This window comes from Myotis daubentonii, chromosome 1 (genome assembly GCF_963259705.1).
Source record: "Myotis daubentonii chromosome 1, mMyoDau2.1, whole genome shotgun sequence".
Classification (NCBI taxonomy): Eukaryota; Metazoa; Chordata; class Mammalia; order Chiroptera; family Vespertilionidae; genus Myotis; species Myotis daubentonii.
Window position 1 is genome coordinate 88,173,599 of NC_081840.1, and position 13,670 is coordinate 88,187,268.

The 13,670-nt window shown below is 45.2% G+C and overlaps 1 protein-coding gene across 4 annotated transcripts in view; it reads left to right on the forward strand.

Moving 5' to 3' along the window:
- The window catches only part of NPAS3 (neuronal PAS domain protein 3), an 898,961-nt gene extending 886,854 nt beyond the window's left edge, over nucleotides 1-12,107 (forward strand). For all 4 annotated transcript variants that reach the window (XM_059710311.1, XM_059710285.1, XM_059710294.1 and 1 more), the window contains 3 exons: nucleotides 1,620-1,767; nucleotides 5,628-5,752; nucleotides 7,735-12,107. In XM_059710311.1, the coding sequence (XP_059566294.1) occupies nucleotides 1,620-1,767; nucleotides 5,628-5,752; nucleotides 7,735-9,095 (1,634 nt within the window). In that variant the 3' untranslated portion in view covers nucleotides 9,096-12,107. The remainder of the gene's footprint in view (nucleotides 1-1,619; nucleotides 1,768-5,627; nucleotides 5,753-7,734) is intronic.
- Nucleotides 12,108-13,670: the final 1,563 nt, after the last annotated feature.

Below are 13,670 nucleotides of genomic sequence, written 5' to 3' on the forward strand. Positions count from 1 at the left end.
ATGGTTATGGAATAGAACTTGCTACTACTTGAAGCCCTCATCAAAGCAAGGCTTTCTCGAGCAACTGTTAAGATATGTAATTATTCAACTTTACAACCATCCATTTAGTGTGTTGTGAGAAAAGTGAGAAATGGGAGAAAGGCATTGAAGTTTATATGTTTATGGATATAATAGGTGGAGGTTTGATTTTTGATCGCTTTCGGGGGTCAGGAAGAGTGGCTGACATGACAGCAAAGTGCTTCAACAGCCTTAAACACAGCTCTTTTCCAAAGTGACTTCCCTTTACTCCTCTACGCCCCCCCCCCCCGCTAAAAAAAAAAAATCAAAATGTACTTCATGAAACTATTGTATATGAAGCACTTATTAGCCGTAATTAAATGGACAATATGAATTTACTACGTCTTTAGGACTCTGGCTTGTTCTGGTTTAGAGCAAGATGATTAATGCAAATACATATTACTTGAGATAACCATTTAGCAGCTAATTTAGCCAAATTTATTACAGCAGTTAGAGCTTTTTCATTTTAGCAGACAGAGACAAGGACATGCCAAAAGTGGGTGATGTGGACGAGTGCACACTGCCCTCTAGTGGCCAGCCAGCTGGCAACTGCTGGGGGGTGTGGAGTCGCTGCCATGCGTATCCAAGCAATAGCAGAGGATCTGCACGTTTCCGGCCTCTTTTTAAACCATTCCCCCCCCCCCCCCCCCCCCCGTAGCGCTTTATTTCAGGGATGATTTAGTGCATTTCCCCTTTTACTAGCTCAGGAGTACCCAGATACAAGTCAAATCAATTTCGACTTGGCAAGATTTTGGTAAAAGTATCATTTTTAACATCTGCATTTTAAAGCTCTCTTTCAGTGGGTATTTAATGGCACCGTTTCACATTACTGATTGTTTTTACTTGTTCCTTCATTTGGGGCCATATTTCAGAGTCTGTGTGGAGCTGTCACTGTTTGGCTCCAGCCAAGTCAATTCCGTGCCTCCCTTAGGCCAGCATTTCTCTCTGACTCGGCTGGGAAATTTATTTTGTTCCAACATTCCGTAAGGTCTCACCAGAATTTCCCCTGACTGACCAATGTAAATTTAGTTCCTACGTGGACCATAAATTCTGTTGCACAAGATCAAAAGGAACAGATGCACAAGGACGCTGGCTGACACTGCTCGCTCGCATGAGGTGAACGATCAAAGGAGGGTTAAAGTATCTTCGGAGCGACTTGAATACCCAGAATCTCAAAGAGGTCTACCTCGAAGCTATGAATAAATCCGTACACATTTGCCTTTGTTGCCATCTGATGGCGAGCCCATTGACAATATCCACACTGCATTAGGTATTCTGTGAGCCAAAAAGATTTGTAGTCCTTTTATTCTTCCTTCCACTCCACGGCTGCCCAAAATGGAACAAAGTTTTGCTGCAAATGCTAGCAACCCGCACTGGGGAGACGCTGCTCCACTGAATTGTTGATTTTATTTGTTCTGCTAATGGCATTCTACATTAAGCATACAGGGAGCCACCCTGGCTCAGTGCGGTCCTCCCCTTTCTAAGCTTGAGGTTTTGCAGACATGACAATCATCTGGTCCCGGTCTTAATACGCAGGGCCTTCTGTTTTGTTTTCCCCCCAGTGCTGAATAAGGGCCAGTGTGTGACGAAGTACTACCGTTGGATGCAGAAGAACGGAGGCTATATCTGGATACAGTCTAGTGCCACCATAGCTATTAATGCCAAGAATGCAAATGAGAAGAACATCATCTGGGTGAATTACCTTCTTAGGTATATTTTCTAATTCTTGTTTGCTTCTCTTTCAGTCATAAAATAGGCATCCCAATGGTGAGTAACTGGCATGTTGTATTATCTCTTGACAGTATCAAGTGTGCAATTATGTGGAAATTCTGCTTTTCTTTCCACAAGCGTCAAAGAAATGTGAAAAGATCAAAGCTATGTTGGAAGGGACTTCCAGGGCAGATTCACAACATTGTCAATAATGCTTGGTCTGTCAACATTTGGAAAGCTCTGCAGAAGCTGCTTTGGTTTCCCCAAAAATGTTCAGGCCATAAAAAGAATATAGATGTTTGCCTAAAACGGATGCCTTCAAAAGCACCCCCTTCTCTACACGTACATACACGCACCCACACACTCCAATCCTTGTGAAAATTAAGCAAAAGGGGATGAAATTAGGCAAGGTAAGTTATAGTTCTCCTGTATTCCATGCCTTAGAATCCCCCAGTATAGTAACTTGCTTTGCTAGAATCAAGATAATCCTATATAATAAAAGGCTAATATACAAATCAACCGAAAGGCTGAACGACCGGTCACTATGACACACACTGACCACCAGGGTGCAGACACTCAATGCAGGAGGATGTCCCACTACTGGCTTAAGCTCCCCACAGGGAGGGGGCCTAAGCCATCAGTTAGACATCCCCCCAGGGCTCCCAGACTCTGAGAGGGTGCAGGCCAGGCTGAAGGACCCCCCTCCCAAGTGCACAAATTTCATGCACTGAGCCTCTAGTACAGGGGTGGGCAAACTTTTTGACTCGAGGGCCACAATGGGTTCTTAAACTGGACCGGAGGGCCGGAACAAAAGCATGGATGGAGTGTTTGTGTGAACTAATATAAATTCAAAGTAAACATCATTACATAAAAGGGTACGGTCTTTTTTTTTTTTTTTTTTTTTTAGTTTTATTCATTTCAAATGGGCCGGATCCAGCCTGTGGGCCATAGTTTGCCCACGGCTGCTCTATAACAGTATAAAAATGAAGGCAACCTTCTTTTGCTTATTCTGTGACCTCAGGCAAGTTTTACAACTTTTTTAATGTGCCCTCAAATTGACATCCATGAATGTGGCCACACTCAAAAGCTTCCTAAATTCTAGCATGCAGCACCATTTCTCAGTCCTTCCTCCTTTCTACCTTTGGATTCAAACTAGCAAAAAAAGTAGCCAAGACCAAAGCCTGGGTGGTCTGCATTTGGGGGCAAGCTTTGTGGGAGGTTTTCCACCAGTCCTGTCATGGAGCTATCCGAACATTCAGCTGGCTCCCTTCCACCACTGTCATTCCCATCTCTGGCTTCCCTTGGCCTGCAGCCACCAAGCAGGGCCCACACATGGTCTGAGTAGGAAAACTTCCAATAGGTCTTATGAATGGAAGTTGTTACCCTTTGGCTGATAATCTAGACAGGGAGTACTTGAATCCCATTTTTCTTTGAGACAGCCAAATGAAGCTGAGATGCTGACAACCATGGCTCATCAGCACGCTGACCCTTCAGAGTGTGTTCGTGCACGTTGGTGATGACTTGAAGGCATGAATGTGCTTGCTACCAATAGCATATCAATCAGACACTAATGATTATTGCTCTAGAGAGGGCTTTAATGTGCACCACTTAAAAGCGTCTTCATTTATCTACTTTTTTTCCCCCATTTTTGACCTCTTCTACTCTACATCAATTCTCTCTAAAGGTATGTGTATTTAATGTGGATTCCTCCAAGGCCTGAATTTCATGCAATCATGTGTTTGTGGCATCAAGAAATCTTTTTATATAAAGGTTATGGAACAGTGGCAGTATGTCAGGCAGAAGGTTATAAACTTAATGCCAAAGAAGAAATAGGATAAGATACTATGGCATTGACAGTATTTTGCTGGGCAAAAAATGGAGTTGTGCCCAGGAGACCCATTATTATTAGAATTAGACACAAGGTAACAGAGACACCACGGATAAGAAGATGCCTGTTTCCCACGGTGATGTGCCCTAGGGCACTAAAACAATCTATATGGTTGTTGCTCCCATTCAGGGCGATTTCTTTCTATTTGGATCTTCCTTACTGCACCCTCAGCCTCATGACTTCCTACTCTGCCTCCAAATGGAGGGCATGAGAAGGGTTAAGGAGAGGTCAGTCCATGCAGCTTTGGGTGAACACTGTTAGTTTAGCCTAGGACCACACGGCACAAGCTCATGAGTGTTTGGTGACTCTGGTTCATCTAATTACATATAGAGAGGAAGGAATCAGATTGGGTACCAAAGGCAAGTCTTCAGGCTCAAGAGCCTCAATCTCAGACATGCTAGACCTGTGTCAGCTAACCTAAAGACTCCCCTTGAGTTCAATAATTACAGGCCATCAGTGTCAAATGACCTGTGAACCTCCAAGCCATCTGGACCAAAGGAGACTAATATAGATGGGCTTTAGCAGTAAAAACTCTACCAAGTGCTAACTCCTTGGTATCCCTTCTATAGGCTAGAGATCTGGTAAGAAAAGGACCTGGCCTTGGCAAACAGCAACTATTCGAGTTTGCTTTTCTTTCCCGCCTTCTTATCCTTTGTTCTTCCTTGAGCAATATTTCCATGCTCCCTCTTCCTCCTCAGAATCTCTCACTTCTGGGCCCCATCTAGGCTTGTTCTTCTTTGTTCTGAAATGATTACTCCCCAGTCTTCCTCCGATTCCCTCACAATGCTTGGTAGAATTACAGACTTGTATTCAGAAACTGCATTAGTGCTAAGGCTACCTTCCCACCATTAGTCTCATCTGATTACCTAGAGAAAGCACCGCTGCTGAAGCTAATTCACACTAAGGAGTATGCTCCTGATAATCCATCTCAGTGAATTAACCCTCCCAGAGACAGTTGCAATTTTAGTTACTGAACCAGTGACTCTTTAATGTAGGAATTCCACTAGAAATTAGCAAGTGATTCGGTAATCCTCTATTGCGAGCCTCTGGTTGACTAGCCATTATGGAAGGATAGCAGGTGCATCTTCCATTTTGAGGCAAGAGACTTTCCTTGTGGCTTCCGGTTACAGTAGCCTGTACTGTTCATACCTTGGGCCAGGCTTGGAGTGGCATTTTTAGAAGACAGCTAACTCAAATTTGACTGAATATCCTCTCTTTTCCAGAAAAGGCTTGTTTCTGAATTTAAAATGGAACAAAAATTAAACACGTTTGTGCAAGTGGGGTTAGATCCATTCTGTTAGGGTCTCTTTCACACTGGGACACTCCCCACCGCAATCAGATTCCCAGCTAACAAGCTACAGGTGTACACCACATGAACAGATGAAAATGTGATTGTAATGGGTGTGCTGACAGTTCAGTAGCCATAATCCACGCATCCCAGGATGCACCTGTGCATCTGTCAGATCTTAGGCACTCAGGGCTCTGCCCCTACCCCCCACAGCTTTGGAGCCATCTGAATAACTGAGAAGCTCCATCAAGGAGCCAAGAAAAGGGTACTGAGGCAATGGACTCATGAGGAGCCCAGGAGAAGTCAGGGCACCCCAGGAGGTATGGGAGGGAACTGCTGAGAGCACTTCTCCTCCTCCTTTCCCCCCAGGGGTTCTACTGCGAGGAATGTCAAGCAGCACAGTTCCCTGGCCCCCAGTGGTACCTGATTAAGTAAAAGCTTGTTAGTGGCTTTCACGTAGTATTTGGGTATTCAATCATCGTAGCAGGGTGCACCTGTGCCCCAGCACAGGCTTCCAGGCTTCTGTAAAATTGCCATGATGAACAGAGAAATTACTTCATGTTTAGTCGTTTACGCTCTCTAAACTCCAAAAGTTTGGGGCGAGGAAATGGGAAGAATATGGTGAAAAGAAAACTATACAGAATGGGTGCCTGCACTCCTCACGAGTCTCCCTCCCTCCCGCAGTAACCCCGAGTACAAGGACACCCCGATGGACATCGCGCAGCTCCCTCATCTGCCAGAGAAAACCTCGGAATCCTCGGAGACATCGGACTCTGAGTCAGACTCTAAAGACACCTCAGGTATTACAGGTATTACTGCTTCTTCGTGTTCTGCACTTACGGCTTGCCTTTCCGAACACGAGGGGTGGGGCACGGCAGAGGGCCACCGTCAGAGCACAGCAACTGGTCAGATTTTATATTAAGACATACGCCGCCTCAAGGTATTACTGAGTCTCTCCTATGCACATATGCATACAAACACTGTACTTATACCGCCACATATATGTATACACACATATGTGTATGTATACACATACAATACTTATATTTACATGTGATAGTGTATGAATATATACATCTATGTGTATACATATATACTTATATGTATGTTGTGATATGTTTACATACATATAGATATACTGTAGTGTATAAATATATGTACACAAATATACCTCATGTCAGTCCTCCACTGGCCATACAGGAGGGGCCCTGCCCTAACCCCATAGGGAGGGCTGGCCTCTTTACCAGAAGCAGATAGCAGGGCTGTCTCTGATGCTCAAAGACAGACTGTGACTATGCACCCCAAATATCCACATCCTCACCAAGCTGGAGCGAAGCCTCTGAAGCGAGATACGTAATGCCATTGGTAATGACTCAGGTGCTGGGCTGTCACTCGTTTCCTGAATCTCTGCAAAGCAAACCCATGCTTTCCCATTTCTAGTTATTTGAGAAGTCGGCTTTCTGAGTTCTTTGGAGGACAGGAAAATTAATATAAAAAATTTACCTTTCCTCCAAGCCCTAGGCCCCTTCACAGACACACAGAGCCAGGGAGCACCGATCTCACAGAGCCTCACAGCTGCCCAAAACCCTGAGCCTCTTCTAACCCAACCTCTTTGGCCACGGAAAGGAAGGCCAGAGTAGTTACATGCTTTGTTCAAGGTTCTAGTCCAGGCTGCCATCCAAAAGCATCACAGCAGAGGCATAAAACCAGCATCATCCCTAAGTCTTCTGAGGTTGTATTCCTGGGAAAATCTATTCTGCCTAAAATGTGTTGGGCAGCTAGGGTTCTGGGCCACTCCCCAGCCTTAGGGCACTACTCTCCAGGTTTGTAAACAATATCCCTCCACTCCAGACACAGCCTCAGGGAAGCCCGGGAGGATATGACTGTTTTCCTATCCCCTACATTGCATTCATTTGAAAGTTCTGTGCTGGGGCAGAAGTTCTAGAATAGACGGCCTCTGCTCCTCATTTACACAGCGGGTCAAAAAGGCAAACATTCCTTGCCCCACGGAGCTTACATTCCAGTTGGAAGAGACAGAAGTAAATAAAAATGAATACAACATCACGGTGGATCAGATGGCGGTAAATACTGTAGAGAAAAATAACTTTAGGAAAAGAATATGGTTTTCACTGAACGGTTAGTCACCAGTGGAAGGTGCAAGACCTCTTCAGACAATCACCTTACACACCATTTTTCTGTGCCACTCACACCTTATTCTAAGGTATTTACTCTGACTCCCTCGAGTGGGTTTGCAGGCCCTCTCGATCATTAATGTATCTGTGAATCTCCTAGGGCTGTGGTGGGCAAAAAGCTACATGCGGCTCTTTGGCCCCTTGAGTGTGGCTCTTCCTAAGCCTTAGGAGTACCCTAATTAAGTTAATAACAATGTACCTACCTATATAGTTTAAGTTTAAAAAATTTGGCTCTCAAAAGAAATTTCAATCGTTGTACTGTTGATATTTGGCTCTGTTGACTAATGAGTTTGCCGACCACTGTCTAGGGATATTCAAATACAAAATCTGATGGGTGGGGGCCTGGGACTCTGCATTTGCAGCAAGCGTCCAGTCCGGCCAGTGCTGCTGGGCCATGGACCACACGTTGCGTAAAGGTCCAGCTAACCTAGGCCCTCAAGAGAGAAAGCAGGGCCACAAGGTGGTGGAGCAGCTCAGGGCCGCAACACATCCCCCCCCACACCCCCAGCAGGTGAGAGATGAGCCTGGCCCCGCTAATGTGGTGTCTCCTTTGTCTCCTCCTCCCCTCCCGCCACGCGGCCCCCGCCGGCCCCACGCAGAGGACAACGAGAACTCCAAGTCCGATGAGAAGGGGAACCAGTCTGAGAACAGCGAAGACCCGGAGCCCGACCGGAAGAAGCCGGGCAGCACGTGCGACCAGGACATGAACTGCAATGACCAAGGCCACAGCTCCAGCAATCCGGACAGTCGCGACAGCGACGACAGCTTCGAGCACTCGGACTTTGAGAACCCCAAGGCGGGCGAGGAAGGCTTCAGTGCCCTGGGCCCCATGCAGATCAAGGTGGAGCGCTACGTGGAGAGCGAGTCGGACCTGCGGCTGCAGAACTGCGAGTCCCTCACCTCGGACAGCGCCAAGGACTCGGACAGCGCGGGCGAGGCGGGCGCGCAGGCCTCCAGCAAACACCAGAAGCGCAAGAAGAGGCGGAAACGGCAGAAGGGCGGCAGCGCCAGCCGCCGGCGCCTGTCCAGCGCGTCGAGCCCGGGCCTGGACGCGGGCCTGGTGGAGCCCCCGCGGCTGCTGTCCTCCCCCAACAGTGCCTCGGTGCTCAAGATCAAGACGGAGATCTCCGAACCCATCAACTTCGACAACGACAGCAGCATCTGGAACTACCCGCCCAACAGGGAGATCTCCAGGAACGAGTCCCCCTACAGCATGACCAAGCCCCCCAACTCCGAGCACTTCCCATCCCCGCAGGGTCAGGGCGGCGCGGGCGGCGGGGGCGGGGGCGGCGGGGGCCTGCACGTGGCCATCCCCGACTCGGTCCTCACCCCGCCGGGCGCAGACAGCGCAGCCACCCGCAAGACTCAGTTTGGCGCCTCGGCCACCTCGGCCTTGGCCCCCGTCACCTCCGACCCCCTGTCCCCCCCGCTGTCAGCATCCCCGCGGGACAAGCACCCGGGGGGCGGCGGCGGCGGCGGCGGGGGTGGCCCCGGCGCGTCCAACTCCTTGCTGTACACGGGGGACCTGGAGGCGCTGCAGAGGTTGCAGGCGGGCAACGTCGTGCTCCCGCTGGTGCACAGGGTGACCGGGACCCTGGCGGCCACCAGCACGGCCGCGCAGAGGGTCTACACGACGGGCACCATCCGCTACGCGCCCGCCGAGGTGACCCTGGCCATGCAGGGCAACCTGCTGCCCAACGCGCACGCTGTTAACTTCGTGGACGTTAACAGCCCGGGCTTCGGCCTCGACCCCAAGACGCCCATGGAGATGCTCTACCACCACGTGCACCGGCTCAACATGTCCGGACCGTTCGGCGGCGCCGTGAGCGCGGCCAGCCTGACGCAGATGCCCGCGGGCAACGTGTTCACCACGGCCGAGGGGCTCTTCTCCACGCTGCCCTTCCCGGTCTACAGCAACGGCATCCACGCCGCACAGACTCTGGAGCGCAAGGACGACTGAGGCGCCCCCGTGCGGGCGCTCGGCGTGGAGGCATCGCGGGCGTTTTCGTTTAGACCTTTATTCTAGCACTTTGAATTTGAGCAGGTCAGCGTCACCTCTCCACACGACGGTCCCCATCCCGGCCCCCCTTTCGTTAACTTGACTTATTCTTTCCTGTAAAGATATGTTTATTTTTGGCCTTCAGAGGGTCCGAGGACCAGCTGCCTGCCGTTTTGTCTTCTTCTAAGATGTGTGTTGGGTTGTTTTGCTTTCCTTTGCATCTTTATTAAGATGTCTTTAATGCGTATATGCCTCTGCCATAGAATACTCAGTCTTGTGGTCAAGAGATTTCTCCAGTGACAACCATTGGGTTTTCTTCATCGAGATCTTGATATGATCAAGATTGAAAGAGACACGCATAAACAATGTGCCCTGTTTGACTAAGTCAAATGAAATGGGGTGGTTTTTGGTTTTTGTTCCTAATTCCTTTAAAAATAGAGGGGATAGTATTTTAGAATTTTATGCAGAATTTAATTCTCTTTTTATGGTTAAGATTTTAAGATTTTCTTACTTGCACATAAAAATAATTTGGGTTCTTAAACTTAATTTCTGGCCTGTGACTAGAATGTTTGAAAAAACAACAACAACAGTGGGACTAAATGTTAATTACTGAAACATTAACTTAATTTCTAAAACCATGGTGCTATCATTTATTAATCTGTAATGTCTTCATATAAAATGCAGCTCCTGGGCTGGGTTTTGCGGGGGGGAAAAAATGTGTACTGTCCTGGTCTGGAGTCCATTGCTGCAGTCTCCTTGGTTAGTTAAGACAAAGCCCTCATTAACGTTTGCTGCAGGACTTAAAATTTTTTACCTCCCAACTAACAAACATAGCCTCACATTAAATGCAATGGGTCAGGAAAGCCCTTTTTAAAGGGCTTTTGGGAAACTCGATCAAACTGATTTGAGGAGCAGTTTAGGTACATCCTGCCTTTCGTTGAGCTTCCCCCCCCCCCCTTTTCTCAGTCTAACTGAGGCTAATTTTTGCAACTTCAATAACACTTCAGAGTAAAAGAGGAAAAATATTTAACATCTTTTAATTTTTTTCATTTCTTGCTAAAAAAAAAAAACGCTTATATTTTGGGGGGACTGATTTGATTTGATGGAATTTCTTTTCCCTTTGATTATCTTATTTCTAGGTTGGAACCAATACAGTTTAAAAATAAAGAATGGGTTAATAAGCTTCAAACAGATAACTGCAACTGAAAACTGCACATTAAGTACAAAAAAAAAAAAGAAAAAGAAAAAGAAAAAAATATCCTATTTTGTCTTTGTTGCCAGAAATCAGTGTAGTGTCAAACACTCCAAATGACTGTCAAGTATAAATTCTTCTTCCACTCCATTTTTGGCAGCTGTTTGTTAAGGCATCTAATAACAGATGTGAGAACTGTAATGTGTGCAATGTGTACATGTCCTTGGCTGTCGTCCATTGCAGTTTCAATGTGTGTTTCTATATGCAGTATATACTAAGCTAATGTAGTTGTTTTGTCCTTTGTCTTCTCTGTGCTCTATCTCTAGTCTGGAGTGGTCCCGTCCCATTCCTGCAGTCCTAGTGAATCAGTGATTCTTGGGGGTTAGTGATTTTTGTGTGGTGGCCTTCCTCTGTAATGTCACCCCTATGCTGCTTCTACTGTCTGTGAACCTTCCGTTTCACTTTATAAAATTCCTGCTGTTGCCTAGCTGGTGTATATTCTCCCGACCCCTCCTATCTGTCCCTCTCCCTCTCCTCTCCCCTTTCCCTTCCTCATTTTTCCTTCCCCATTCTCCAAAACCTTTTTCATTCTCAGAGATAAAAAGACTCTTAACTAGCTCAAGGTTAATGGAGCCATTTTTCCCACATGGAATTCTGGTAAGACTCTTTCTTCCAGAGTGAAGAGTAATGCTCAGATATATTCAATAAATTGATGCCATATAGCCTCAGTTGTTAACATTCCCAGAGTCCCTTGTGCTCTACCTATAAGCAGTGGGTGCTTTTCTTTGGTTTCCTTCCAGGTTGGCTGATGGAGCAATATATAAAGCAATTACCAGTGAGACAGAAAATTAGTTCAAAGGTCAACCAAGATTTTTTTAAAACAGAAGGGGAAGGTATAATGGAATATAGAATTGTCATATTTGTTTATGTGTGCAATGCTACTATAGTAACTCAGCTGTCCTTTGAATATCACTGTGTTGAGTGAATTCCTCTAGGATCTTTGATTCCATGAGTTGGGCCCAAACCACTGTGGAATAATGACAAAATAAAGTCATCGTTTAATAACTTAGTTCAAGGATTTAATAGGTTTAGAAGATGAAGAAGGCTAACCACAAAATTTAAACATTAATTTTGGAAGCTCTATTCTAGCTATCGAACAATCAAAGGAATGCACCTATCAGCTACAAAGAACAGCTAAATAGCTGTTTGTTTTTCTTTTATAAATGTTTCTGTGTTGTGTCAAAATGATTTCTGGTGATTTAAACTAACAGATAATCACAGCTGCTGTCTAAATCCATAGTGTTAAAATTACAAAACGAAAAAAAAAAAAAAACTTCATTACCTGTGAAGACTGTGTCTGTCTGTGTTTTTAACTATTTCTTGTACAAATATATGAAAACTTTTATGAGGAGACTGGTGCCAAGTAGCTGAATAATGGGGAAAGGGATATTCTGTTTGTAAAAATCTTAGCAGTGTTACCAACTCTACCACACATATATATATAAAAATTAAAACATTACAAAGCGACAGCTATGATACATTTGTTTTGTGTGAAGCTAACCGGACCTAACTTCCTGAGTGCCTGGCTTATTTTGAAACATTTTTTTTCATTGACCATTGATAATGCTGCAAATCAGAAATGTACATACTTCATTTACAACAGGGTTCTTTTTATACTTTTGTAGATTCTCATACATGTCACATACATGGTTGTCTTTATGTAACTTAATTTTTTCATCCGCAGGTGCCATTTTCATAATAAACTTCTCTTGGATTTGTTACTATCTGGCATCATTTCTTTTACATGTAACCATCCTAACTAATGAATGCTGGTAGTATTTGTTTAAGCAGGTACCTTGGTCATTATTCTCAATTAGAAGAAAAAGTAAAAAAATTAAAAAGATGCATTCATATTTTTGCTAGTTTTGGAAAAAAATGTATAGCTTGTGTACTATGAGGCTGACAAGGCACAGTTTAAGATGCTAATCCAAATACTACACAAACTTGCAACCATCCTAAATTTTCAGCTACCCCAACTCATTGTCATACTAAGCATTACTATGCACGCTACCCAAGCCGAGTGATGGGCCTGCAACATTAACCACTATTGGCAGGGTGCATTCTTTTATTAATGCACAGTAAGTGATGACAGTTTTCATACATTAATCATTTAAATGCACTCAATATTTTCATTTATTACAAGCTATAATGTTTAACCAACTATTCTATTGCTTATGTCTTCTCTTAATACTAATTTTGCATTCTCTTTCTCCAGACAAGCTGAGTAAGTCATGTTTGTGCTGTGTGATTGGTTAGGTCAGCCTGCAGCCTGTCAGGTTCTAAGGCAGGCCAGCAAGCTAACTCAAAAAAAAAAGAAAAAAGAAAGAAAGAAATCTTCATTGCTATCTCAGGGTTAAGGATACAGATGGGTCACCTGTTAAATCTGTGCTGTTCACAAAATGAAGAGATCTCAATGATTAAACTGAAAGAAAAGGCAAACAGTTTTGTCCAAAAGCTACCAACTATAGTAAATCTTATTCTCTAATTTAAGTCTTCAGTGACACTTGCCAATTTGAGGGTACTTTTTTAATTAATGGAGGGGTGCTTCAGACTGGTGGACATGAAAATGTATTTATGATGTGGGGCGCTACATTTCTCTTTGTGGGCCACTGAAATAAACACATAAAAATTAGAAATAGGGAGAGGGTGACTGAAACACAGAATTGGATTCTCCCAACTGTTTTTCCAAAATGTTATCATTCCCTTTTGCTGTTGAGAAGAATATAGTATAGCAAGATTTAGAAGTAAAGAAATTATGGAAGCTAGAAACTCAATCCTGAGTGAAGCCAGATTACACCAGGTGTCATCTAGGCCTATAGGCATTGATGGAGGCGGCTCTTAGTGGGAGTGTCCAGAGCTTTGCCTAGTGGAGGCTCTATGAAAGCAGAAAGGCAGTAGGGATGAAGGCAGTTGAGTGTGGGATTGGGCTGACCCCTGTTGGTTGAATGGCCATGTGCGCCAGCCATAACGCTGCTTCAGCCCTGTGATCTAGATGTGGTGGCAGAGGAGCTTGAGAAGGAAAGTCAGACATGCATTGAAATCCTCCCAGTATTTGGATCATCTGCAGGAGCAGTGGTAGAAATTCTGGATTCTTACTCAAGTGCAAGTCTCCTTTAATATCAACAAGTTCCCTGTCCTTCATTTGTTCCCATCAATGCTAAAATACGTCACTAATGAGATGAAGAACATCTTTCAGTCAGACTCACTGACAATCGTGAGGTCCCAGCCACTAGTGCAGCCTGAAGCCCTGCAGTCAGGCCAAGGCCCTGGGCTCCCAGAGAACC